General features: G+C 40.8%; 1 protein-coding gene across 2 annotated transcripts in view; it reads right to left on the bottom strand.

The window, feature by feature from the left end:
* Positions 1 to 8226: 8226 nt before the first annotated feature.
* The window catches only part of Pms1 (PMS1 homolog 1, mismatch repair system component), a 99547-nt gene continuing 81857 nt past the window's right edge, over positions 8227 to 25916 (bottom strand). For both annotated transcript variants that reach the window (XM_051153781.1, XM_051153780.1), the window contains 4 exons: positions 18232 to 18711; positions 14401 to 14531; positions 11497 to 11657; positions 8227 to 8543 (listed from right to left, as the gene is read on the bottom strand). In XM_051153781.1, the coding sequence (XP_051009738.1) occupies positions 8379 to 8543; positions 11497 to 11657; positions 14401 to 14531; positions 18232 to 18711 (937 nt within the window). In that variant the 3' untranslated portion in view covers positions 8227 to 8378. The remainder of the gene's footprint in view (positions 8544 to 11496; positions 11658 to 14400; positions 14532 to 18231; positions 18712 to 25916) is intronic.

Below are 25916 nucleotides of genomic sequence, written 5' to 3'. Positions count from 1 at the left end.
CATCTTCATCCAGAGCTTCAGTTTCTTCCTCCTACCAAGAAAGATGCAGTGCAAGGGTCAGTCAGAGGTGCAGGGCAGGAAGGAACGTCCTCCAAAGAGCCAAGGCCCCCAAGCAACTTGCACGAAACTTAGGCATGTGAAGGTAAGCTGCTACAGTAAGTCCTTTAAAAGTTCAATTACCCTACACATTCAGGTAAGTCTTCTCTTTTAAGATAGAAGGCATCTTAGTATCATTTGTATCCACTGAGACCAATCTGTCTGATTTGTTCTATTTTAACCCTTAACCTTAATCAACCAAATTAATGAAAAGGGAAGTATACCAATAGTTCAGGAGAACAAACAAGAAGATCTGGAAATGTCTGGGTCCACTTGGAAGGCAAGAGAAAGTATACCATGAAAACAGAGTGGGAAAAGAGATGGTGATGGGCCAAAAATACATTTTGCTTTGGACACACATCAGAATCCAGATAAATTTACAAAAACTCCAAGCATGTCTTTATCCAAGTGTAGCAGAAATTTAACATTTCGATTAAGCTCATGCTACTGGCAGGTATCAGAACAAGAAAATGGAGAGGTGCCTTAAAACTTTAATAGCATTTTGGTTTAAAAATGTGTTTATACCTCAAAAACATCGGATTCTTCTTCCAGTTCTTCTAAAGAAGCTTCTTCGTCTATGTTGAAAAAATATAATTAACATAAGATGACTAAAGTACCTACAGTAACAAGTGGAATTTTAGCAAATTACCCCACTCCCTTCTGTTTCAGCTCTGGCTTCACATGCAAGTCTATGAATATTTGGTTCCCAATGCACCTTGGATCTTACTTCCTGTGCCTGTCTTCCCATGGGGGGTGGGGAACTAGAGAAGCGCTGAAGGAAAGAGAGGAGGCAAAGGGTCAGCGCCCAGACATGAGACTAGAGACTGCTTTCTGGTGAGGTCTCTGTCAAGTCCCACAGAAGGAAAGTCGCCAGCCTAGTGGCTTTAATTCAAACACCCAATGGATGAGCAGCACCTGTGTGAGGACACAGACATTGCAGGAATGGTAAAAGACAAAACAAAACAAAACAAAGCAAAACCACCAGGGAATTTTGACCAAAAGTATCTGACACCGGGGATAAGAACCTGTATAAATAACTATTTTCACTCCCCATCCCCTGTATTTTGTTACCTTCTTCATTTGCTATTGAATTTGAGTTTTTCCAACGATATTACTGTTTTTGCTTTATTTCTTTGTTATTTTGAGATGAAGTCTCTCTACGTAGCCAAGGCTGCCCTGGAACTCACTATATAGACCAGGATGGCCTCACTTTCACAGAGGTCTGCCTGCCTCTGTCTCCTGAGTGTTAAGATTAAAGCTATGTGACACCATCCATGACTATGTTACTAGTGTTTATATCGTTTTATGTGTTCACTAATTGTAACACACTGCTATTTTTTTTTTTTGGTTTTTCGAGACAGGGTTTCTCTATGTAGCCTTGGCTGTCCTGGACTTGCTTTGTAGAGCAGCCTGGCCTCGAACTCACAGCAATCTGCCTGCCTCTGCCTCCCGAGTGCTGGGATTAAAGGCGTGTGCCACCACGCCTGGCTCACACTGCTATTTTTAAATAGTATTCAAGCTACCTTTTCTTTCAAAGTTTATTTCTCTTTCATTCATTTTTATTCTTCCAACTAACCAAAATTCAGTACTGAAATATCTTAATATTTCATACCTAATAATATTTTGCCTTTTACTCTAAAAACCCTAAATTTCAATTAGTACTTATTGGTCAAGAGGATGTTTAAGTTTGTCTTTAAATTTCTTAAATATGAATACTAATTATAGGAAAAGTATAAATCTTTGCTGACATTTGAAATCATCATCATCATTATCATCAAAATCATCATTTATTTTGCTGCTGGGATCCACCCAGGGCCTTATCCATACTAGGTAAGCTGTATACCTCTAAGCCACACCATTAGTGCATGTGGAATAAAGTATGAGAGGCAATTTTCGAGATGTAAAAATTTTTCATTAGGTTATTTTATACGTAAAATATTAACAAACTACAATATAGTGTGTAACATATATCTTATGATGTTAATGGGTATATCTTTATACATAGTGTCTCCAAGGCATAGTCATATTAAATAAATTAGTGTTATTATAATAATGATACTGACAGATCACAGTACAACTTAATATATGATGTTATACCATAATAATAAATGAGCACAGAGAAAAATTAAAAGTAGAAGCAGGATCACACGAAAATACCTAATAGTCAGATACAGACATGGGGAAAGCAAGACCGTGAGGAGACAGATCTGAAACTGATAGGAAGTTCCGGCATCTACTCAATGAGTTTAGTGAACTTCAAGACTTTACTTGAGGATGTAAAGAAATACACTGATATAAACTCACCACCTGAGGAGACAGGTTAAGTAAAAAAAAAAATACCTAGTTTGGCCATCTATTTTATGAAGGGCAATTTAAGAAGAATAATCAAATCATTCCACATTAAAAAGAGATTAAAATATATTTTATGCACTACCATATTCACACATTGGTGTAATCATATTAATATCCCACCACAATGACATTCAGAGAGATTGACCTGAATAGAGATAAATTGGGGCTTGTGATATAGCTCGATATGCAGATGGCTTGTAAATCTATTTAACTATTGATATATATTTGTATTTCAATGTTTCTATGTTCTGTTTAAAGAATAGTCAATGAAAGGGTTATGAAAACCTAATTACACCAATAATGATCCCTCAACAACACCAGATTGTGTGGGCACTTGTGAGGGTGTGTAAGGTCACACCCCCCACCCCAGACCACTGCAGCGGAGAGCACGCCCAGTGATTTGGGTATGCATTAAAGTTGGAGAGATACGCCATTATGTCCAGAAACTTAGGAACGTGCTCCTGTAGCACTGAGGACACTGCTTTTGTTTTAAAGGAGAAAACAGCCAGAGAAAGGAGATGAAATGAGACTGCCCAACAGAATCTCTGAAGATTTAAAAAAATAATATGCTCTTCAATTTTAAAGAAATGTAAGCTCACTTAAACAAACATACCATTTTCTTCCAAAAATATGTTCAGTCCATTCACAATTTCTTGCCTGTTTCTTAACTTGTCATTCATCTCTATGACCTAAATTAGAAAACAAAATATCCAAGAGAAAGTTCTTTAAAATCAAGTAAGTCTGGCTTTGATGATCACTTGGATTTCCAGTTACTGTGTATTAAGCATCACCATATAAATACTACCCACAACATTGTATTTGAATGTTTAAGTCCCTTATTATTAAAGAACAAGGTCATTTAAAGAACAGCCAGGAAGTTTAGGTTGGCTTCCGAAGGACTGCCAGCACAAATTCAGCTTAAAATAAACATATTTTTATCATTAATTTTCTTAAATATTTATTCATCCTGATCATAGCCCCCTCCTTCCTTCTCTCTTGGACCCACCCTCCCACCCTCTCCCTACCTGACTCCCTTTCTCCTGAGAAAAGAGGAGCCACCCCCGACAACTCACCCTGGTACATCAAGTTGCATTAGCACAAAGTACATCCTTTTCTCCTGAGGCCTGACAAGGCAGCTCAGCTACGGGAAAGTGACCCAAAAGCAGGTAACAGAAGCCATGTCAGAGAAAGTGGAGTATGGCATGGCTTCCCTTGCCTGTGTAGCCCTTGAGCGGGTTTGATGCGCTAAGGATCTCTTTGTAAGTTAGCAGGAGCTGAGGAGAGGCCCCTCCCCCATTCATCTTGTGTCAGTACCTGCAGAACCTATTGGAAAATCCTGCTAGATGGTGACAGCCTCATTGATTTTCATGCTTTTTGTATCCACACAGCCTCTTAACCCTTTTTGTTTGGATACCTCAAACTCTCTAAAATTGCAAGCATAACTTCCCCAATAATTTGGCTAAAGTGTCCTCAATCTTTGTGTTTTAAATTTTCACTCTTTTCTCACTGTCAGTAGAAAACAAGCCTTCCCCAGTCCTTACAGGCCAAGGCCTTTCCTGACCAGGGCAGTGCTGATGGCTATAGCCTAGTCTCTGCCTGAACACACTCTTGTCCCTATCCCTCAACTCTTTTCTCTCCCTTCTTCTCCTGGGTAATTCCTTATCAGTTCAGCAATCTCTTCAGTAGGTTTCGTTGCATTGGCAATGGGCACCCTCTGTGCATGCACAAGACAGTACATACCATCAGTAAAACACTAGCATTCAACATTTTTGCCTTTTAAGAAGTAAGTTATGCCTTCTCATTCGATACGGAGTGTGATACTGGTGCCACTCAACAGAGACAGGAATATACAGCTAGAGATTGTGAATCTGTTATGATTTTGAGTCCTACTTGAGAACACTTTAAATGTGGTATTTAAATTTTAAATATTAAATTAAATAAAATTTAAATCTAATAATTTAAAAATTTGTGGAAAAAGAGTGCTAATCCAGAGAGATTTTACATATGACTAGTGGTATAGTTATAATTTGCTGGGGGAAAAAGGTAGTTCCAATCCTGCTGAGGGCTCAAGATGAAGTAGAGAGACTCACGCCATTGACCTTTATAAATGCTCCTCGATTGGAGGCTCAGGCTTACATCCGCACTTCAGAGCTTAGCAGATGGCCAGCTGTCACACACAGCTGGAGTGCGATCTTCTAGCTCCTACCTTTTTTTTTTTTTTTTTTAAATAATGTTCGAGATAGTAGACTTCAATATTCAGCAAGAAAAAGACCACAGGTATAAAGAAATGGATGCGATACAGAATGTATCCAAAAGTAAAAACAAAAGCTAAAGAAACTGAGACTCTGCAGACCAACCCAGTGCCTCTTCACGTTTATTTGCACTATGAGCACAGCATCACTTGGGAAGCTGTCCTAAATTACATTTTTTGTCCTATCCCTCCACACCCCTGGCATCACATGAAAAGTTGTCATAAATTATGTTTTGGTCCAGCCCCCAGTCCCCAATCTGGAACTCTGGATAGGATGCCTAGCAATCTGTTTTAACAAGTCCATTACGAGATGCCCATTTACAGGAAAAACCTGTGACTCCAAATCAATTAAACAGAGAAAACCTTAGAGCAGTGCTGTCAGAGTCCAGGGTTGGCTGCTGGCTTATTAGTATTCTGAAGAGTGATGGTTTCGAAGTGTACGTATACACACACACACACACACACACACACACACACACACACAGAGTGGGAGCCAAATCCAGGGTCTAACACTCACTAGAAAAGCATCCTACCACTGAGCTTTATCTATAGCCCCATCTCTCTTTGTTTCAAACTGTTTGAGACAAGAGTCTTGCTAATTTACCCAGGATGACCTTGAACTTGCTTTGTACACAGACAGGTCTTGAATTTTCAATCTCGTCTTATTCTCCTAAGTAACTAGAGTTATACGCCTGGCAGACCAGGGCCAACTTTTAATTATTTATGCTAATGAATGTACAATGCTGTTGACAATTTCAAGTATTTTCCTTTGGCTCTGCAGTACACTGGCTTCTTTGTTTCACTAAGGATAAAATCGGCAGGAGATATGGAGTATACCGTAATTTGTGTGTACTCAAGTCATTAATCATCTGGACTTCCACTTTCTTATTGTACAATTGGCTCAATAACTTCATAAATTCTTTTTAGTGGCTATGACTCTATGGACATAGTCTTTCCTTGGGTATTCAATTCCTTTCCTTGGAGGGGATGGGTTTGCTGGGGATCAAATCCAGAGTATTGATCCTCTGTTGGAGCTAGGCAAATGCTCTGTAGCTGAGCCCCATTCTCAGTGTTTGTGTCTCACAAGCGTTTTCTTTTGCAACTGGGACTGTCAAGAGTTAAACTGTCTTTTATGTGGAAACCTTAACCTGAACTTACTTTAAGGGCTCTCACTCCCCTCTTCCACCTTTTAAGAGAACGGGGGATCTAGCAAAAAATTCGATGAAAAACACTTTATACAGTTATAGAAATGTTTCCTGTGGAGGTATGGGTTCCAATGACTGCAACCTAAGTCATAAAATTTGTGTAAAATCACAACTAAGTAATCGAGGAATCCCAGCACTCGGGAGACAGAGGCGTGTGGATCAGCACTCAGGAGGAAGACATGTGGATCTGAGTTTGAGGTCATACCGAAAAAGGAAAAAAAAAATCTAAATAATAAAGGAAAACAACGATTTGTCCATCTGACTTTACACTTATCACTATGTAAATAACCTGAAACTCCATAGGCCTGCCTACACCACTCCTGGCTTCTGCTTTGTACTGCTTGTACAAAAGGGGCCTGCAGGCCTCACCTCCATAAGGCCTCCGTGTGGTATCACTTAGAAATAACGCATGTGGATACCAACAGTGCTCTGGGAAAATGACATTTAAAAGTCTTTCCTTTCTCAAGCTTAGGACATGGACGCCTAGTGGAAGAATGAGTAATTTAGGACCTTTCTCTTAATAGTTCCACCTTATCCTTAACACCCTGGGTCTCCCAACCCACAGCCGTTACCTCCATCCGGGGAGCCAAGGCCCCTCCGTCGCTGCTTGCTTCAGCCATGTTATCCAGGGCGCATGCGCGCGCGCGGGTGTTGCTGGGATTGAGGAGGGCTCAAGGGGGGTAGGGGGAGCTCTTGAAGGTAGGCTACAACCAGCAGAGCCAAGAGTCCAGAATAAAACTTAGATGACCTCACCACAAGCCACCCCCATGAAAAAGTAGGCAGCTCACACACCCTGAGGTTTCAAAGTCACGGGAAAGAAGTTGTGTACCCAATTCATTTCCTCAAAAAAGCATTCGTCAAAGTGGTATCAAGAAATGTCTTGTATTACTCCGACTACCAAACACGTGTGCTGTGCCCTACCCCCCCCCCGCCCCCAAGGCCCCTTTAGACTTATTTTTCACGGCAAATCATGTTAAGAACACTCAGCCTCGGGATTAGTATTGATAGTATTTTAGTGCCAAACTCATGCTCAAATGAGAAATACAAAAATGAGTATCTCCACTCAAGAGACTGTGGTAGAACCAGTCTGACTCGCTGAGAATACAAATCAAACTGTTTTTGTTTAGGGCTGGTGTGCATGTATGTTCAATTTCTTCCTGTTTCTTGGTAACCTGTTAACCCTCAATTTGTCCAATTGAAGACTGGAAGATGGCTCTAAGGTAAGGAGGGGCACTTTGTGTGCAAGGGACGACTATCTGAGTTCTGATCCCCAGCATTCCTGTCTCCACAAACAACATGGAAAAGTTTAAAAGATGGATTGAGTGTGAGCCTGTAAACCCAGCAGTGGCCAGGCAGCCAGGCAGAACAGTGAGATCAATGTTCAGTGAGAGAGCCTGTTGGAAGAGGTCAATGCAGAGAGCAATGCCACAGAACACTACCCTCCTCGACACACACACACAGTCATCAGTAAATGCCTCAAATTTACAAAGTGAGTTAGAGTTGTGTGTTGATGGTAGCAATCTCTGGGTTATAGGAAACATAACTTTCCTAAGCAAACAGGAATAACTCCAGGTATTATAATCTGTATGTACATAGAAAAATTAAGAATGTGTGGATGACCCACGAGACCTGTAGACAGTGTGTGGAGACACCATGCCCACTACAACAGGTTTTACTTTATACAACAAATGCACTTATTAAACAAATTGTGTCCTAATTTTTGGTCAAGTACTGGAACATTGACATGGTTTGTGAAGGAATATATGTGAGAAAAAAGCTTGTAATCTAATTTTTCTGTTAAAAATGTTTACCTTCCCATGTATATTCCCTGACAGAATTTGGCCCTAAAGCTAAAAAATTATATTGGAGAGGCAGCATTACCTTTTTTTTTTTTTATCATATTCTCATTCCCTACTTCCCCATCCTACATTATGATTTTTAATTAATTTATTTTTATTCCATGTACATGGGTGTTTTGCCTGCACGTATGTCTGTGTGAGGGTATCAGATCCCCTGAACCTGGAATTAGATGGTTGTAAGCTGCCATGTTGGTGCTGGGAATTGAACCTGGGTCCTTTGGAAGGACAGCGAGTGTTCTTAACCTCTGAGCAATCTCTCCAACCCCCTCATCCTACTTTAAAACTGGACTGAGCATTCCTCTCTGGAGTTCAGCTGAGCTGTGATGGGTAAAGTCTCTCTAAACAGTTGACTGGCTTAATAAAGCACCCAAGAGCAGATGTGTTGTCTACTGTGGAGCCTAGAACTTACAAACTTAGTTTGAAGGCTGGAAATGAGAACAAAATCAATACCACATATTATTTATTTATACATATTTTACACATTTTAAAACTTTTTCCAGTATATAAATGGGCCAGTGAAGCATCATTTATAGAATAATCACTTTGATACATGATAATACAAAATGGTTTAAGAACCACATCAATTGCCACAGCAACTAGTTGTCATAAGCTTGATCATGGAGCTCCTGGAAGATGGGTTAAATGATGAAAAAATGGGCGACCATGAACACACCCTTTAATCTCATTTCCAAACTCCTCCTTCATTCTGTAGATAAGATCTTGAACATCCTCTTTTGATAAGTACATGGGTAGCTGCCTAGACAGACGGACTGCCTCTCCCTGTGAAAAGAAAAGTCACATTTCATCATGATATATCCTGAAAAAGAAACACATTATCCTAGCAAGATAAAAACTGGTTTTCATTCACTCAAAATACGTTTATTTAGCATCAACAACGCTGAAGATTCTGGAAATAAAGTGGTGGGCAATGGAATACAAAAATTGTTCAATGGAGACAAACAAAAAACTGATGAAACAAAAAATTGTGGGTACGTTACCAACACAATTAATTGGGCAAGAGCAGGGATTGTGTAAATGGGAACGCTTACTCAAAGAGATGACATTTAGGCCTTTCAATTAATATGCAAAGGTCATGAGCAAAGTAGAGCGTTTCAGAGAATGGAATGTTCTGTACGGGTGTGGCACTACAGGGAGGGAGACAAGGAAGTTAAGCAGGGACCAGGTCACCCTCCAGGTTGTGGACAGACTGAAATTTATTTGAATGCACAGGGAAGTAACTAGAGATTAAAACAGACAGACATAAATAAAGCTTGCCAAGTGTTTCATATATCATAAAGTGACTGGCTGTAGTGGGAATAGGCTGTGAGGCTGACAGTCACTGGTGCTGCTGAGAACTGTGGCTGGGGTGAGTGGTTATAGAAAGTCTGCCTTTAAGGTAGTTGGGTGGCCTGGTTATAAGGCCTGCAGAATCAAAGTGAATGTCCTCAGGTTTGGTCTATAAATGCTGTTTTCTTATACAGAAAGAACGGTTTAGGGGATAAGAATCATAAACAAGACCAGCTTCTTATAGTAAAAAACAAAAACTTGCACCTCATTGCAGTTTAACACTGTTTTCTTTAGTTACAGAACCATCACCTTTCTATCCATTCCACATCTTTAGTCCAACAGGATCTGGTTTGCCTTTACTTTGACCTTTAACCTCTCCTTTCTCTCAGACCCACAACTTTCCTGGAACATCTTTCCCTCAATGAAGTTGAACAGCAAATGAGCTATTCAGAATGCAGCACTAGGTCCGATTTAGCAACATGCAACTGTCCTGGCATGACCCAATACAAATGTCAGGTCTTTTTTTTTTTTTTTTTTTTGAGACAGGGTTTCTCTGTGTAGCCTTGGCTGACCTGGAGTTGCTTTGTAGACCAGGCTGGCCTTGAACTCACAGGGATCCTCCTGCCTTTGCCTCCCCAGTGCTGGGATTAAAGGTGTGTGCCACCATGCCTGGCTCAAATGTTAGGTCTTAAGAGGTCTAAGTGACACCTGGAGAGTGTCCTGTTCCTCAGGGATTGTCCTTTCTCTTATTGTACCTGCACTCTTGGTTTCAGATCTGCTATGGTACTCAAATGCCCAGAGCCTCCCTACCCGCCACTTACAGCAGACAGTTTCTCTTATTTTACCACATACACTTACCAGATACATCCCATTTACCTAGAAATGTTTCCTTTTAGCCAGCCTTGACAGTGTACAGAAAGATTGGTGTGAGTTTGAGGTCAGTCTGGGCTGCATAGCGAGGTCCCATCTCAAAACAGGCAGACAGACAGACAAACCCCACTAACAAAACAAAACAATGATTTTACTCTGTTTTTCTGCTCTTGATTCAGAGACCATTATGCATCCCCTCTCTAATGCTTCTGTCACACTGGAATATTTACTCCTGTCCTCTCTTGGTTTTTCAGCAGGGTTTCTGTGTGTAGGTCTGGCTATACTGGAACTCACCCTGTAGACCAGGCTGGCCTCTAACTCAGAGGTCTCTCTGCTTTTGTCTCCAGTTGACTTTTTCTTTTTAAGACTCTTCTCCATAACAACCATGTCTACTTCCTTTAGCCTGGTACAGGTTAGCAAAACCATTTAAGTCCATTCTCCACTGCCTTTTTCCTCATTATGTGTGAAACCTTATTTCTTGTCCACATGTTTTTTCCTCTTAAGAAAGACTTCTCTGGAGTTCCTTGAAACTATTAGTGCTGAATTGCTGTGACAACCGGCTGGAAATTTCCACAAGACAAAGCTCCCAAGGGGTTAAATGAGCACCGCTGAATCCATTCTCCAGAGTTAGGTAGCAACATGCCCTGTATCTAAACACCATGAGCAAGCCCACTTTTTAAAGAAGAAAAGGAAGTCCGGGTTTGTTTTGAGAAGAACACCAGCAGACCTTAATGAGACACTTAGAACTTCAGATAAAAAAAGCAGTAGCGGTTATTTGTCTGCCTAGTCTATACTTGGGCGCTCAGAAACTCCCTTAAGCCTCTTCTTTTAGATTTTATTTTTGAGACAAGGGTTGCAGTCTTGGCTGGCTTAACTCCCCTGCCTCAGTCTTTTGAGTGCTGGAAGTACATGCATATGATATCAAACCTGGCTTGCTCTGAGTATACTTCTTTAAACCTAATTTTATAATTCTCATTTTGGTAGATGCTGTAACATTTTAGCAAGTGAAACTTCCAACTTAGCTCCATGGGTGCAACAGTTTAGACCTTTCTCTTCCTTTTGCAGTGCTCGGGGGCTTAGAGTCACATTACAGTGTTTTAGACAAATAATACAGCATAAATGATGAACAATTTGGAAGCTATTCTGAGGAGAATACTTATGGATTAATAGAGAATGTTTCATACACAGGGTCTCAATATGGGCCCAAGAACTGGATTATAAGGATCTCTGATAGTGTTTATCGCAGTCTATCTTGTAAAATATTTTATTGAGTTTTTTTTTTTTTTAAAAGAGCATTTTCTTCTGGAATACAAACATTTTAGAACCTACTCTTTTAAACCATTTACTACTGGGCTAGCGGGGTGAAACATCTCTCTAATCCTAGCAGGGGATTAAACACAGAAGGCAGAGGCAGGCAGGTTTCTGTGCGATTGAGGCCAGCCTGGTCCACAGAGGGAGTCCAGGGCGAGCCACTCCTGCATAGTGGGACCCTGTCTCAAAACCAAACCAAACCAAGTTCTCTGTTTGATTAAGAGCTGTAAAACTTAGCCAGCTCATGTGACCCAATCAGGCATACCTCCAGGTAACTTATCACTTTGCGAGGTCTACATTCATAAAGCTCCTTTGCATTTTTGTTTACTATAGCATTAAGAATTTCCTTTAAATCCATTACTCCATAGAACGGGAGACACTTAGCCATGCCTTCTATTTCCAAGTAGTGCTCAGTACTGGAAACTCCTGAGAGAAAAACAAAAACACAGAGGCAGTTAACTTGGTTAAAATTATATTCCAGAACATGTCCATTGGAAACAATTCTCACTGTTAGAACATTTAGTGAACCTTCATCAGAACTTAATATACTAGGGCAAAGATTTGTTCCTTCATGGAATACAAATAAAAATTTCCCAGAAGACTTCGCATTAAGTCATAGGTGCTCACTGACACCACATGTGCGTTATAAAATTTAACTTAATTTCACTTCCTACTGGTCTGTTCTTCACATTTGCTTAGAACATTTCCTACTTTAGAAAGAAAATGAACTCCCATGATATTTATTAAAATCAAAATGGTTCAAGAATTTTATCAACTGCTATACTTCAAGTTCTAGCCCACTGGTCTAATATCTAATTTAAATACCTCAATTATTTTAACTTACCAAGAATAAAAATAAACACTGTATCTTGTTACTATAAACTTTCAGGAAATAAAACTGGGAGCATTTATTCAAAGATTCAAGTAAGAAAATGCTTGAAATTGGTGTTATTTATTAAGTTAATTTATGTAACTGGGTCACTAAAACTAAAGGCCATGTGATTGGATGTATAATTGGGTAGAAAACTCCCTAACAGTATATATTTCAAAGCACCGACTTTGACATTAAAAGACAGAAAGTGTCCTGTAATCAATATCATGCTACCAAAAGGAAAGAGTGCAATTTTTAATTAATAGTTACTGGTGAACTAATATAAAGGAATGTGGTAGAACTTGAAGCTTTGCAGATCTCGGGACCTTAACGATGCACTCTCTAACGTGTCCTCAGTTTTGGGCTAGTTTCAATACCAACTGGCAGAGGCAACGTGGTAGACCAAACAGTAGGAAAGCTAACGGTTTTCCCAGGAAATAACTGAGGAAAGATGCGATGATGCATCATCAAGCACCAAAGGATGAGCTACAGAGCTCAACAAAGGGAGGAGAGATGAGCACAAGGACCTCAGGTGGGACCCACAGCCCTGAGGAAGCAGTACTCCAGTGCATCCTCCTTACACACTTACAGAGGTGTGAAGACAAGGCACCTCTGTCAACACAAACGAGAGAAACATAAAGAAAAGCTCCCTCACTACACATACCCCCCATTCTCTGTATTTCACATGTTCCGATGAAAAGATACCAGAGGACTCAAGGAAAGATCCGTACGAGGACTAGAAGAGATGACTAAAAATCAGTTCAGTCTACAAGAGGGGCTGGAGGACAGAAAAAGAGAATTTACACTTCTCACACCATGCCATCACAAAGCACCACGCCTATTTTTGTTTGTTTTGTATTTGGGGACGGGCCTCACCATGTAGCCCAAGATTGCTTTAACTCACTATGTACACCATGCTAGCCCAAACATGCAGCTCTTCCTGTCTTGGCTTGTCAAGGTGTGATAACAGCCATATGTCACCTGTCTAGCTGTGCCACAGACTTAGGTTACTCAGTGTTTACATGTACTTTGTGAAGTTAATGTACTGGCCTTCAGGAGGGCTGCACAACAGCTGTGCTGAAGGCGGGACTCTCCCGACAGGCTGTGTGGGCTCCAGTCCTGGATCTAACCCTGACTATCCTCTGGAACAAACTTAACATTTTCGTGCTTCAGTTTTCTCATCTGTAAAATGGAGGCTATGACAGACGCTACGCTGGGGGCTGCTGTAGGGGGCATATGTTAATTCTTCAAAGGGTACTCAGCATATAATGCTTATTCAAAATTTATTAGTTGTTGTTAATGAATAAATTGAGAAACAAACTGTGATCTGGACCAGCAATCTCCACCTCAAGTGTAACGCCTGCAACCATGGAGGTAAGGCTGTTACGGGAGGTGTCTTTACCTTGTTAAACTGAGAAAATCAAGCAACATTTGAAGTCTGGAACACAGAAACTTTTCCCCCCAGATATCCAGCACTGTGCTTATGTACGCTTTTGTTACTTATTTTCTTTCTAATCTGTATCGGTATTGTTATTATTTTATGGGTGTTCTGTCTGTGCACAATATGAAGCCTTGCATGAGAAGGACAGAACATGTTGCTGGACTCCATGGAACCAGAGTTACAAACAGTTGTGAGCTACTCTGTGAGTCCTCTGGAAAAGCAGCCAGTGCCTTTAACTGCCAAGCCATCTCTCCAGGTCCCATTTATAGTCTTCAGTGCCTCGGTGAAAGCAATAGTTTAAAAATCCTTTCCTACCTTTTGGGTGTGACAATTTAGTCCCCGGATTCTTTCCACATGGTGCCTGTGGCAATGGACAGAAGACAAAGGGAAGGGACAGACAGGCTCGGCTAGGGAGCAACAGCAGTGTGGAAACAAACAAACATACAACAAGTAAACAAACAGACAACCCAAGAAAACTGGATGCCCTGAAGCAGACACACTCCTTTCAATGTGTTTGGCATAATCCGGACAGCCACATGCTGCTCCTGATGCTTGGCGCTGTGAAGCAGCAGAAGAGATGGCCGTTTTTATTAGACCGTTCCCTTAAGCCACACATCTGCTTTACCATCAACAAGCCCAGATAGCTGAGTTACACAGGAGGGCAGCTGGGTTGCCGTGTCAAAAGACAGCAGAGAGTGCAGTGGCCACCTGAGGCGCCCTCGGAAGGAGACCACTTCCGCACAGCTGACAATGACTTTTAGGGAATGCAAACACACCCAAGAGCTCTAAAAGCCAAAGGCAGCTCTTGAAAAGTTTATTTTTCTCCACATTAGAGATAATAAGGCACATTATTGTACCTGGTATCAATCTGATCTTGAAGCCATTTGCTGTAAGACGAGGGTCACACAGGTAAGCTGATTTGCTGCATCTCTGGTCAACTGTCGACATTTTATGTAAAACATCTAAATAATGAGATCCATTAAAAAGACTGGAAAAGAAAGAAATGATGGTTCTTTAAGTTACTAAATATTCAGACTGAAACAAGAGGATTTATGGAAACTACTCCATATTTGTTTTGAAAATGTTGCCATTGCACTAAGTGTCAAGCCCTATAAGAAAGCACCGATTCTGTTAGCATTGTGTGAGGCCCACTGTAGAGTGTGCACAGAACAAGGATGACAGACATAAGACAACTTGTCTCTTCTAGAATGTAACAAACTCAATGAGAAATGTTGAAGGTAGTTCTCTCAACATAGTGCAAATCAAATCTTGACTGACAATGAATAAGTACCCCTTTATGCCCTTAAAGCAGCTACACAAATGAAAATCACACTCCATCAACAAGCTACTCAAAATCAAATGCTACTCAAAGCCTCTGCAGTATCAAGAAGATTAAATATAAGATTGTTCCTCAAAAACACTGAAAAAAATGTTCGGTTCAACCCTTGGGAGAGATTCCTTCAGTCCATTGCAAGCACAGCACGTTTGTGGAAGGAGCCTCACAGAAGACAGCCAACGTGGGCTGGTGTGAATGCTGACCACCACAGCAGAGAAACTGCCTGAAGTACATCAAGTGCTGCTGCTGATGCAGTTTGTTGTTATAGCTCCACTCTCCTTTGAAAAACAAAGTCTTTCAATTTTGCTGAGAACGCTAAAGACCCCACGGACGGTGATATCACAGAGATCAGTTTGGCTGTATGTCTTGCTCATCTCACCAGTTCTAAAATCGATCTGCAAGCTTGTGGTAAGGATGACAGTGCAAGCTTCACAGCTAAGCAGCCTGCATTAGATTCCTAGGTGCATGGCTTACTTACTGCTTGTGTAAGCACACCTATAACTGGTCTGAGTTTGTGTTTCCTAATCTGTAAAATGTGGGTGACATTCCAACCTTGTAAGAGCATAGCAGTTCTGTCATTCAGTCAGTGCTCAGCAAAGATGAGCCATTGCTACCACTGTTATGATCACTTACCTCGTATTATACATAGTTAAATCACTCCCTTCAGACAAAAGCTGCACAACTAGCGTTAGAATTCTGCTGAGAACACTGAACCCAATCCATATTACCCTGCCAACACCGTGAGGTAATGAGTGCACGACTTTGTTTGAAAAGCAGAATTAACTGGATAGGGGAAACATTTGGACTCATACTTTTCTCAGTGTGTTGGTGATCCTGCTCACATAGAAAGGCACCCTGAGACCTGCGAGCCCAGGAACCAAACAGCTCTGAGGTGGGACAGTGTCCTAACACGAGGGCATCCTGAGACACTGAAGCCCAGGAACCACACAGCTCTGAGAAGGGGCCTCCTCAGCAGAGGCACTGCAGCTCCTAGGGGAGGCTATCCCCAGATGAGCTGAGGAGCTCAGGAGCCTCAGCTCTAATCCACTTCTTGGCTTCTTCCCTTCCTTCCTTCTTCACTTTTTTTGGTGAGAGTCATACCAGGCAGCTCATCTCATAAACGAGATTCCTTAGGAAGGAAGAATCCAGGGGTGGTTGCCTCTGCTCCCAGGAGAAGACAGCAGGGAACTGAACAATAGCCAGGGCTTCTGTAGAATTTCTTAGGGAGTGGAGCTTTCCAGGACAGAGATTTCCAGGGTGAGGACTGGTGAGATCTCAAGTCCTGAGGTTGGGGGAACTCATGGATTGGTCAGTTTTCCTGTTCAGAAATTGGTGGGATTTTTCTTGTGGGGTGGTGCTCCTGCCTTGGGGCTGGCCATGACAGTTACAGCCATCATAAAAGGACCATTGGGGGGGAGGGGGCTAGTGGGGGAGGGGCTTGGGCTGGGCTGCTGAAGCGCCTCAGGTGGGGAACTGGTTACTTTCCTGCCTTGAGGGTTTACAAAGTTTACAGAGTGTAAAGGAGGTCTATAGCAGGGAAGGCTTTCTCTGCCCTAACCCTAACCCTAACCCCGAGTCTGCAGGAATAGACACCACAGTGCTGAGGCTCAGTTAAGAGATGTTTGGGTTCCTCATAGCATAGGTACAAAATAACAGCTTTTAACTCATCTCTTTAAACAACACGAGAAACATGCTTACAAAGCTGTATTCTGGACAGGCACAAAAACACTGTTTTTGAAAAGTAAATGAAAATCTATCAATATCATTTAAAAAAGCAGTCAAGTTACAAAGTCGAATGTGCCCTGGCTGTTTATGAGGAAACACAGTGAAGGATTCTTGTGACGTTCTGAGCTACCACATAAAATGCCTCCTTTGAAACACTGTGGAGGAGCCTGGGTTTTCATTATGTGGTCCCTGCTGTCTTATTTAAAAGGCAGACAGGACAGAGGTTCTCCTATGTGAGTGTCCTATTGTTTCCCATTAGATGGCAGTGCCCTCAACACACCTACGTCCTGGCACTGCTTTCTTTACTCCAGGTACATCTGAAAGTTATCTAGTGATGTACCCTATTGAGAATATTCTTACCAAGTTTTAAACTGCAGGGTTTTAGCTACTTTGTCATATATCAGTCTGTGTCAGGTTAAAAAGTAAGCATTAAACTGGGCAGTAGTGGCACACATCTTTAATCCCAGAACCTGGGAGGCAGAGGCAGGTAGATTTCTGTGAGTTTGAGGTCAACCTGGTTTACAGAGTGAGTTCTAGGACAGCTAGGGGCACACAAAGAAACTGTGTCTAAAAAAAAAGAATATGTTTATAGGTTGGTTATTACTCATTAGCAGATGAAACTATTAGATAGATAGTTGGGGAGCTTTGAGAGGGAGGATCACCTTTGTACAGAGCTAGTGAACTGTGCTCAAGTTTGAAGCAGACAGCCATTTCTATTGGAGCAACCCCCACCAGAGAGTCCAATCTACATTTCTTTCTTCCTGAGGCTCACTTCCAACTAAAGGCAGGGCAGGGGAGTGTTAAACACACTATCAGGAGCTGGAGAGATGGGTCAATGGTCCAGAAAAGATCTGAGTGCAGTTCCCAGTGCCCACAGCCAGTTGCTTACAATGGCATGTAAATGCTACTTTCAGGGATTTGATGGCCTCTTCTGGTGTCTGAGGGCACACAATTATATGTGAACACACACACACACACACACACACACACACACACACCCATACACACCACATACATACAGAATAAAAATAAAATAAATCTCAGATGTAATATGTAGAACTTACAGATAAAAGTTAAATTTCAAATTGTAAAACTGAAAAGGAAAAAGCCCTTTGAAATAATGAGGAACAATTCTAAACTAATATTTTTTGTAAGGTATGAGAAAGACATTTGTGATTAGCTTAAAAACTAATCATCTTTGTGAGTATATGGAAGGACTAAGAGTAAGAGTTATTCTCACATACATTAACGAATGAAAGGAAACACGTATGTACACACATGTATATGGGCAGGAACAAGATGGGAATGGCTGCTAAGGGCATTCACCATGTAATTCTGCTCTGGTGTGCGCTTGGCAATGTCAGTCCAGGGTAATATCAAGGAGACCCGCAGCAGCACTCTAGCCTTCAGGTACCACAGAGAACTCACACAGTATAGGACACATGCCCCTGGCATTTACTGAGTAGAAGTCTGAGCCACCTAGAATCTTCTAATGTTAGTAGTAAGCAACTACTAACGCCATCAGAGTTTAGAAAATCTTCCTCAAAATGTTTCTTCAAATAAGTATCACTTATCCCAACTGGAAAGAACCTTCCACTTTTAACATTAAACACTTGTACCACCATACCTCTCTGTTAATATAATTGGCGTTTCCAGTGGCTCTGCAGGGAGTTTATGGTTCTCCAGAAGTCTTTTAAACAGCAGGGCTTCCTTCACTCTGTATGGGTTCAATAACATGACGTCTGCTCTGGATGTAACCAGCCACGCATCAGGAAACTTGAGACTGTGGACCAGACAAATCTCATCCTTGTCTTCTAAGTCAACGTCCCTTTGTTTCTTAAAATTGACCTTTAAGTTTTCCATAGAAAAGGGGATCTCTGCTATTTTAATATTTCCACTCTTCTTTTCCTTTTGGGACTGGAAGAGCTCAACAAGCCTCGGCTGAGCAGAGGAGGGCCTACTCTTGTGCTTCTGTGCCAGGCCCCACGCACTGCCGGCTCTCAGCTTCTTCCTGCCATCTTTTAATGATACCTGTGTTTCCTGTTCAATAGCTTTCTTCATTTGATTATTGTATCGCTCCAAGTCTTTTTTAGCCTTTTCCTCGTATCTAAGAACAGAGATAAAACAGAACTAATGAGCTCATCATAAGAACATGATAGTCATCTAAAGTAAATTTTTATTAAAAATAACAAGCTGTCATTTGGTATTGATTAGAGTATTAGCGTGATCCTCCTGTGTGCTTATGTTAAACTCCAAAGAGAGCACAGCAACTGGCCCCTGAAAAGCACTCAGGGAGCTCTGGCCCAGCATTAGGAGGCGGAGCTGCAGGACCAGAAGATGGCACTGACTAGCCTGCTTCATCAGAGCACAGATCCCTGCTTCCAGAACAACTTAAAATGAAGAGAAAAAGCCCCCAGGAAAACAACATTAAAAGGCTAATGGGCTGAACAGAGCTTCCCGCTGGGGAAACAGCTTGGGGTCTGAGTTACAAGTGGGGCTTGATAAACACCTTGGGCTTTCAATTCAAACTGGAAGAGGGCCATGTCTTAGGAGGAAAAGCCCCACACCCTACAACTGAGCAAGTCTCCTCATAATTCAATGCAAAACAAACCCTCACAAGCTCAAAGTCATCTTAAATAAGATTCAACACTTTTCTGAAGTGAACAGAAATCACTCTCAATGTCCACTGCATAATTAAAAGTCACCAGTCAAGCAGCAAAACAGATATGTGAGTCTTGGCCAAGAGCAAGAAGCCAGGAAAAGCCCTCTTCAAATGACTCACACTTAGAATTAATAAAAAGCTTTGTAAAATGTTTTAGGACCGTGAGATGAGCAATAGAAAGGAAAATAGGAGGGGCTGAAGGGGAATTTATATGTACACAAAGAAAGATGTGGGAAGTCTAAAACTAAAAAACAGTATGTGGAATGGAATATTCACTGTGTAGATTTAATTACAGACCAGACATGGAAACAACAAAAAGGCCAATGAACCTGAAAGCACAGCTACAGAAATAACCCCTGTGAGTAAGACAGAAAAGGGACCTGGGCACACTGAGTCACCCAGGAGCCACACACACATAGACCAATGCATAAAATCTCCCCCCCTTTAAATAAAATTATATTTTATGGTGAGTCAACCTGTAGAATCATAACATCTTAAGGATCTAAGAGACAAGTCCAGGCAGGACAAATGCAAACAAACCCTGCCAGATACACCAGAAGCAAATTATAAAAACGGCAGGTGAATTCTCCAAGTCAGTGTGAGAACCAAGCAAAAGGGGGCGGAATATTAAGGGGCAACAGAGCCCATGAGTTACCTTTACCAACCGCAAATGTCCTTCAATGAGAAGAGTAAATAGATAACTTCAGATAAAATAAGAAGCTTTTTGCTAACTCATCTGTACTTTTAAAGAACGATATTAGCAGAGAAGCAACTGTACCGTGGGCTTTTGGGTCTATGTGAGACTGCGTGGTACTAACTTTACAATAGGATGAAAGGATGCATGATGTATTAAGCAAAGCAAACACTAATATGAATTAGAAGTTAAAATGTATCCACCTAAACCTTGAGAACCTCCAGAACTGTCCAAGGAGGAAGACAGGGACAGATGACAGGCTGAAGGGCCGATCTAATCCTAACAATGTCCATTATAATATTACACAGACCAAATCTTCTAATTAAAGGTCAGGATATCCAGTTTTATGGGTTTCTAAAAGTTATATCTTTATAATAACAGATATGTAAAGGAATGGAAAATGCATACACTAGACAAAGTGTAAGAAAACAAGATACTGACAACACAGGATAAAGCAGATCAAAATGCTAAATTGTGAGAGATGAAGGGGCAACCAGAAAGCGTAACACACCAATGTGTGTGCACCTAGTAACAGAGCGCTCAGTATATGAAGCAAATGTCACAGCACAGAATAGTCAGACGCATAGTTGGAGATACTGAAGCCTTTCTTCTCTTCATCAGTGGTATAACCAGATTGCAAACTGTCAGGAAATGACAGGTCTTAGCAACGCTGCCAACCACTTCAACTTAAAGGATTTACAGAAATTCAGATACTTTATATGTGAACACGGATCATTCACCAGGAAAGGAGATATAATGAGCCAAATTCTCAACACATGGCAAAAGGTAAAGCAAACCTAACTTATAGATATTTTCTGTCCATCCTAAACTGGAAACCAAGCTTATTTTAAAAAGCCTCGAATGTCTGAAAACTAAACAACACAATAGCCTCAGTATTCACCAATTAGAGACTGAATTAACAAACCTTTTTATTGCTATAAAACTAAAGATTGCTGCTTTACAAAATGATGTGTCATGAAAATATTGTTGAGACGTCAGTTATACCATATAATTTTATTTATTTGAAGTTTAAATACTGGCAAAACCAAGGCAATATAACAAATCATAATAGTGTCTGCCTGTGGAGGGAGCAGGAGGGACTTGTTGGGCTGATAAAATTTTATTTTCATTGTGGTACTAGTCACATTGGTGTATGTATTTCTGAAAAACACACTGAACTACACTGCTAAGATCTTTGCAGTCCAGTATAGGCAAACTTTACCCAATTTAAAGAACAATTTAAGTGTTGTGGAGCCAGACACAGCAGCATGCGTCCACTATCCTAGCACTTGAAAAGTAGAGGAAGGAGAATCAGCAATTCAAAGCTAGATTGTTCTACAAAGCAATTTCACTTCAAAATGAAATAAAAAAATAAAAATAGCATGCAATAAAGCCATTGAAACAACACATGGAGCAAAAAGTACACCATTTAATCATTAGAGTTAATGTTAAATTTTTCTATTCTCAGTTAAAGTCACCAGTTGATGCATAAATTTCAATAAAGTTAATTCAACTTCAACGGTCAAAGGGATTTTATTTTTTTCTGAGTAACGAAAGAAGTGAAAGGAAGCTTCTAGAGCCACAGAGTCCAGTGGAGTGTGAGATACTAAGATGCCTGGGTTCCATGCCCAGGCCCTGTCTGAGGGAGGTTCTGCTGTTGTAGGAGAGCTGGAGCTGCTGCTGTGCTCACCTCAGCAAGCAGTGCCCAACAGACCCCAGAGAGCCGGAAGGCTTGCTTGGATGGTTCTGCTGCTTAGAAACCAGGAAATCTTAATGCAAAGTACTTTGTTCTGTCCCTCAGGGCACTCATTTCTAACATGTGGGCAATCTACATGCATGTCATAGCTCTGCTATGAGGAGTGAGTTGCTTGATACCCTGTAAATGGTGATGTTTACTCTAAGTTTCTATGGAGAAACCCAAGTTCTGGGCTTGGGGATGGAGTCAGTGGCAGAGCACACGCTGAGCACACACAAGGCTCTAGTTCAACAAAACCCCAAAACAAAAAGAAACACATAGCCTACAGTTTGAATGGGACATTTGACTAAAAATTAGTATTTAAATAACACCGATACATTTTTTAAAATTAAGTTTTAAATTTGGGCCTAGAGAACTAAAATTATTTCAGGTCTTATAGGATGCTGACTTAGATTCTATAGGATGTTACTTGCACGTATATTTTCAAGTGAGGGTAAGAAACAGTAGAGCACAACACAGTGTGCAGTCTATGCTCAGAACATGATTCTGAGTAAAGAAATGCAATGTGCTAGTTGGATAAAATTGAAAAAATATCTGCTTCATTGTAAACTAGATAAACAATTGCTATCATTTACTTTTCATATTCATACTTTTGAAGGTTATTTTCTTCCATAATACCTAGAACATGAACATATGGGTTAGTTATACAGAACACATGATCTTTAATAGTTTACTTTCACAGGCACTAAAAATAAGTGTATTTTTAGCTCTTAGACATCAGAACTCCAGACTTTTCCCATGGGGTGGAAAATGAGTTCAAGATAAAGGTCACCATTTGTAATTAATTATAATGTGCAAATTTTCACATACGGTACTAATCTTTTGATTTGTTCAAGAAGTCAATTTAATTAGTTCCTTGGGAAACATAAAAAGTTATGTCCAAAATAATGCTAGGTAAATGTTAAGTAAGAACAGATGCCACCTCTGTATTCAGTGCCATTAAGGGACTAAGCAACGTGAATGGAAAGTACTCACACTGATGTGACTAGCGGTCAGTTCAAATGATGTTCCTGAGACTAAAGGCTACGTTCAATTGGAAAATTTATTTATCATTTTCAGTAAGATCCGAACTGCAACATTACTTAGTTATTTAAGTAGGAATAAATATACATTGCAAACCATATACATTTATATACACAAAATCTCAGATTAACACCAACTGACTGAAGGGCCTTTCTCCACTGAGTTTAAGGTGAGGCACAAGGCTCACGCCTTGATTCTAATCTGTTAGAGGAAAGGAGAGGAAAACAAAAGGACAAAAAATAAAATTAAATTAAATTAAAACAGAAAGGACCAAGGTATTCCCTACCCCACGTCTGTGTGTCCTACTTTCTCAGCAGAGACAGATTCTGGCTGCCCATCCGGCTTGGAGAACCATGCTCAACCTGGCCCTCCCCTTCCCATCTTCCTTCACCACACTCTCACGTTCTGCCCGGTGTTATCGCATCTTTTCACTTTCTTGGCAACATCATATTCCTTCTTGTGTGATAATTCCCTAAGACCTCGCTGGTTAGTTTCATATAAGGAAGCAATTTTCTGTCCCATATATGAGACAACTGCTAAGTCTTTTCATAATTTATCACATTTCCTTCTCATGAAGAAGCTGTAGATGGCAACTAGCTGAAACGCACACCTGGACAGTGTGCAAAGAGTGAGACTCTGGAGGACTCAGCTGTGAATGGATGTCTGTGCAGGTGAGGAGACCTCAAGATTGTCAGAGTCAGAGGTGATGGATCACTCTAGGGAAAAACTGTCTTCTAGACACAACACGACTGATGCACATATGAACTCAGAGACTGTGGCCGCAGCAGCCACAGATGGGGTCACAGTGCTGAGAGGGGCATGTAGACATAGGTGCGCCCATCCCCTAACCAAGAAGCTATCTCCAACTGACATCTGCTTGTAAAAGAAAACAGTTTTCTCCAATGGCATTTCACTGGGCGTATTCACCATACTTCAGGTCAGGCATCATGCCCAGCAGGAGATGGTCAACACAAAACCATAGCAACAGTATTTTTGTATATTGGTTTTTTGTTTGTTTGTTTATCTTATTAGACTTTTTGTGTGTATTTTTGGTTTTGTGTTTTTGTAAGGTGTGTATGTATTTCTTGATTCTTTGAATTTTAAAGAGTGAGAGAGTACAGCCAAGAGCTAGAGAGAACAAGAGAGGGAGAGAGAAAGGGGTGGGGGGGGGGTATGAGGTTGGGTGGGGAGAGAGGGAGGGAGCATCTGGAAGGAATCGGGAGAGGGGAATCATCATTAGAATATAGTGTACGAAATATTTTTTGAATTGGAAAAAAAGGCATGGAATCCTATGATTGCTACACGACAAACTGCAGACTATACTATTTATGAACTAAAAAAATGTTATTTTTTAGCTAAAGTGACCAGCCAGTATACAGGCCACCCTTATTAAGCTATTTCCTAAATAAAAGAAGGGAATGGAAAGGAGAAAGAAAATGTGAAGAACAGGAAGAAAGGAAAAACAAAAATGAACTGAAGCCCTGAAGAAGGGGTCGGCCTTGTGGTACTGTGGATGGGAGCCAGGGCCTCCGAGAGGCAGGCAGTGCCTTATGAGACAGTGGGTCTCTTGTGGGATTGAGGGTGGAGTCATGGAAGGCAGCTCTGCCACAGAGCCCTGCCACAGAGCTGCAGTCCCAAATCTGCTCTTGCATCACTTTCTATTCTTTGAAGAATGAGGATCATAGAAAGAACTTCAAAATAAAAGCTGGATAAGAATTGACAGGCATAGCTTCAATTTAGTGGACTACAGTCCAAGGAATCCTGGCCTTGAAACCTAAGCTTTTTTTTTTTTTTTTTAAGCATTTGTGTGTCTGATTGCAAGACATCAGTATTTTCTCGAAATATTTCTGTTTTCTGGAATCCACGTCAACTGACCTGAGTTAGAGCAAATAAAAACTGCCGTTTACAACAAAAAGAGCTATAAAAGCCCAATCACACTCACACAGGAATCACTCTGTGCTGTAACAGCCAGTATCTTACTGCTCCTTACAGCAATGAGACTGCTGCACACTTTTACCGACAGCCAGCAGAGAGTGATGGTGTACAGGCCCAGGTGTGGCTTCTGAGGTCTGCTCTGAATGGATTCTACAACACACTACTAATAAAAATGTAGACAAAGTAGCCACAACATCAATAATCTGACAATTTGGGACTTACAAGGTAAAATAATGTTAACTAACCCTCTCCACAAGGCGGCTGAAGTAGAAACTGCTGCTACAAGGCTGAAGGAAGCACTTCCTCCTGAGTTTTCACTGCCCCCACGTTCATGGAAACTGCAAGTGCCCTTTCTTTCCGTCCTCAGACAACAAGACACATAAGAACTCCACACATTCATGTGTGTTTCAAAGAATTTACTCATCTTAAAACTACATAATTATATTGTTTAGGTAAAACTTAAGACAACTATAATAGTGTGAGTCTTTTTGTGTTCAAAATAAGACTCTAAAAATCTGACATTTATGAAATAATTAGCAGTATGAACACTGGCTATTTCATGTACTAAGTCCAGTCCTTTAAAAAAAGTTATGAGGGGATGGAGAAATGGTTCTTTGGTTACGAGCCCCAGCTGCTCTTCCAGAGGACCTGGGCTCAGTTTCTAGCACCCACACCCAGGCTCACAATTCTCTAACTCCAGACCCAGAAGACTGATCCTCTTTTCTGGCTTCCACAAGTTCTAGGCATGCATGTACACATACATGTAGGCAAAGCATCCATACACATCAAATTAAAAGTTATGACAATCATATTACAGTTATTTCTAAAATATGAATGCATATTTTTATTGCTATAGGATGAATACACACATATTTATGAAGTCACTGATGTCATGCCTCAGACTGGCCTCAGAATCATGAAGAGAGAAGGAGGAATCACATGGACCGTGAGATGATGGGATTAATTGAGTAACGGGTTCACCACATTGCACATTGATATATATTTGGAGAAGAACAAATACAACCACCATCCTCCCTTAAACAAGCTGTTGTGTATATATTTAAGTTAAAAGAGAGCAAATGTCTGATCTTTGATGTTTTTAGTAGCACTTTTGTAATAGAGCTCAGAAGTTTAGGAAATTTACAAAAAGGGCTACTCGTGTCAATAATCATCACTATTATTTTAAATTGACAGTTGATTCCTAAGAATGATTCACTAATGAAGACGTGAAAAAAGGTTAAC

This window comes from Acomys russatus, chromosome 12 (genome assembly GCF_903995435.1).
Source record: "Acomys russatus chromosome 12, mAcoRus1.1, whole genome shotgun sequence".
Classification (NCBI taxonomy): domain Eukaryota; kingdom Metazoa; phylum Chordata; class Mammalia; order Rodentia; family Muridae; genus Acomys; species Acomys russatus.
This window is presented reverse-complemented; position numbering and strand designations above follow the sequence as displayed.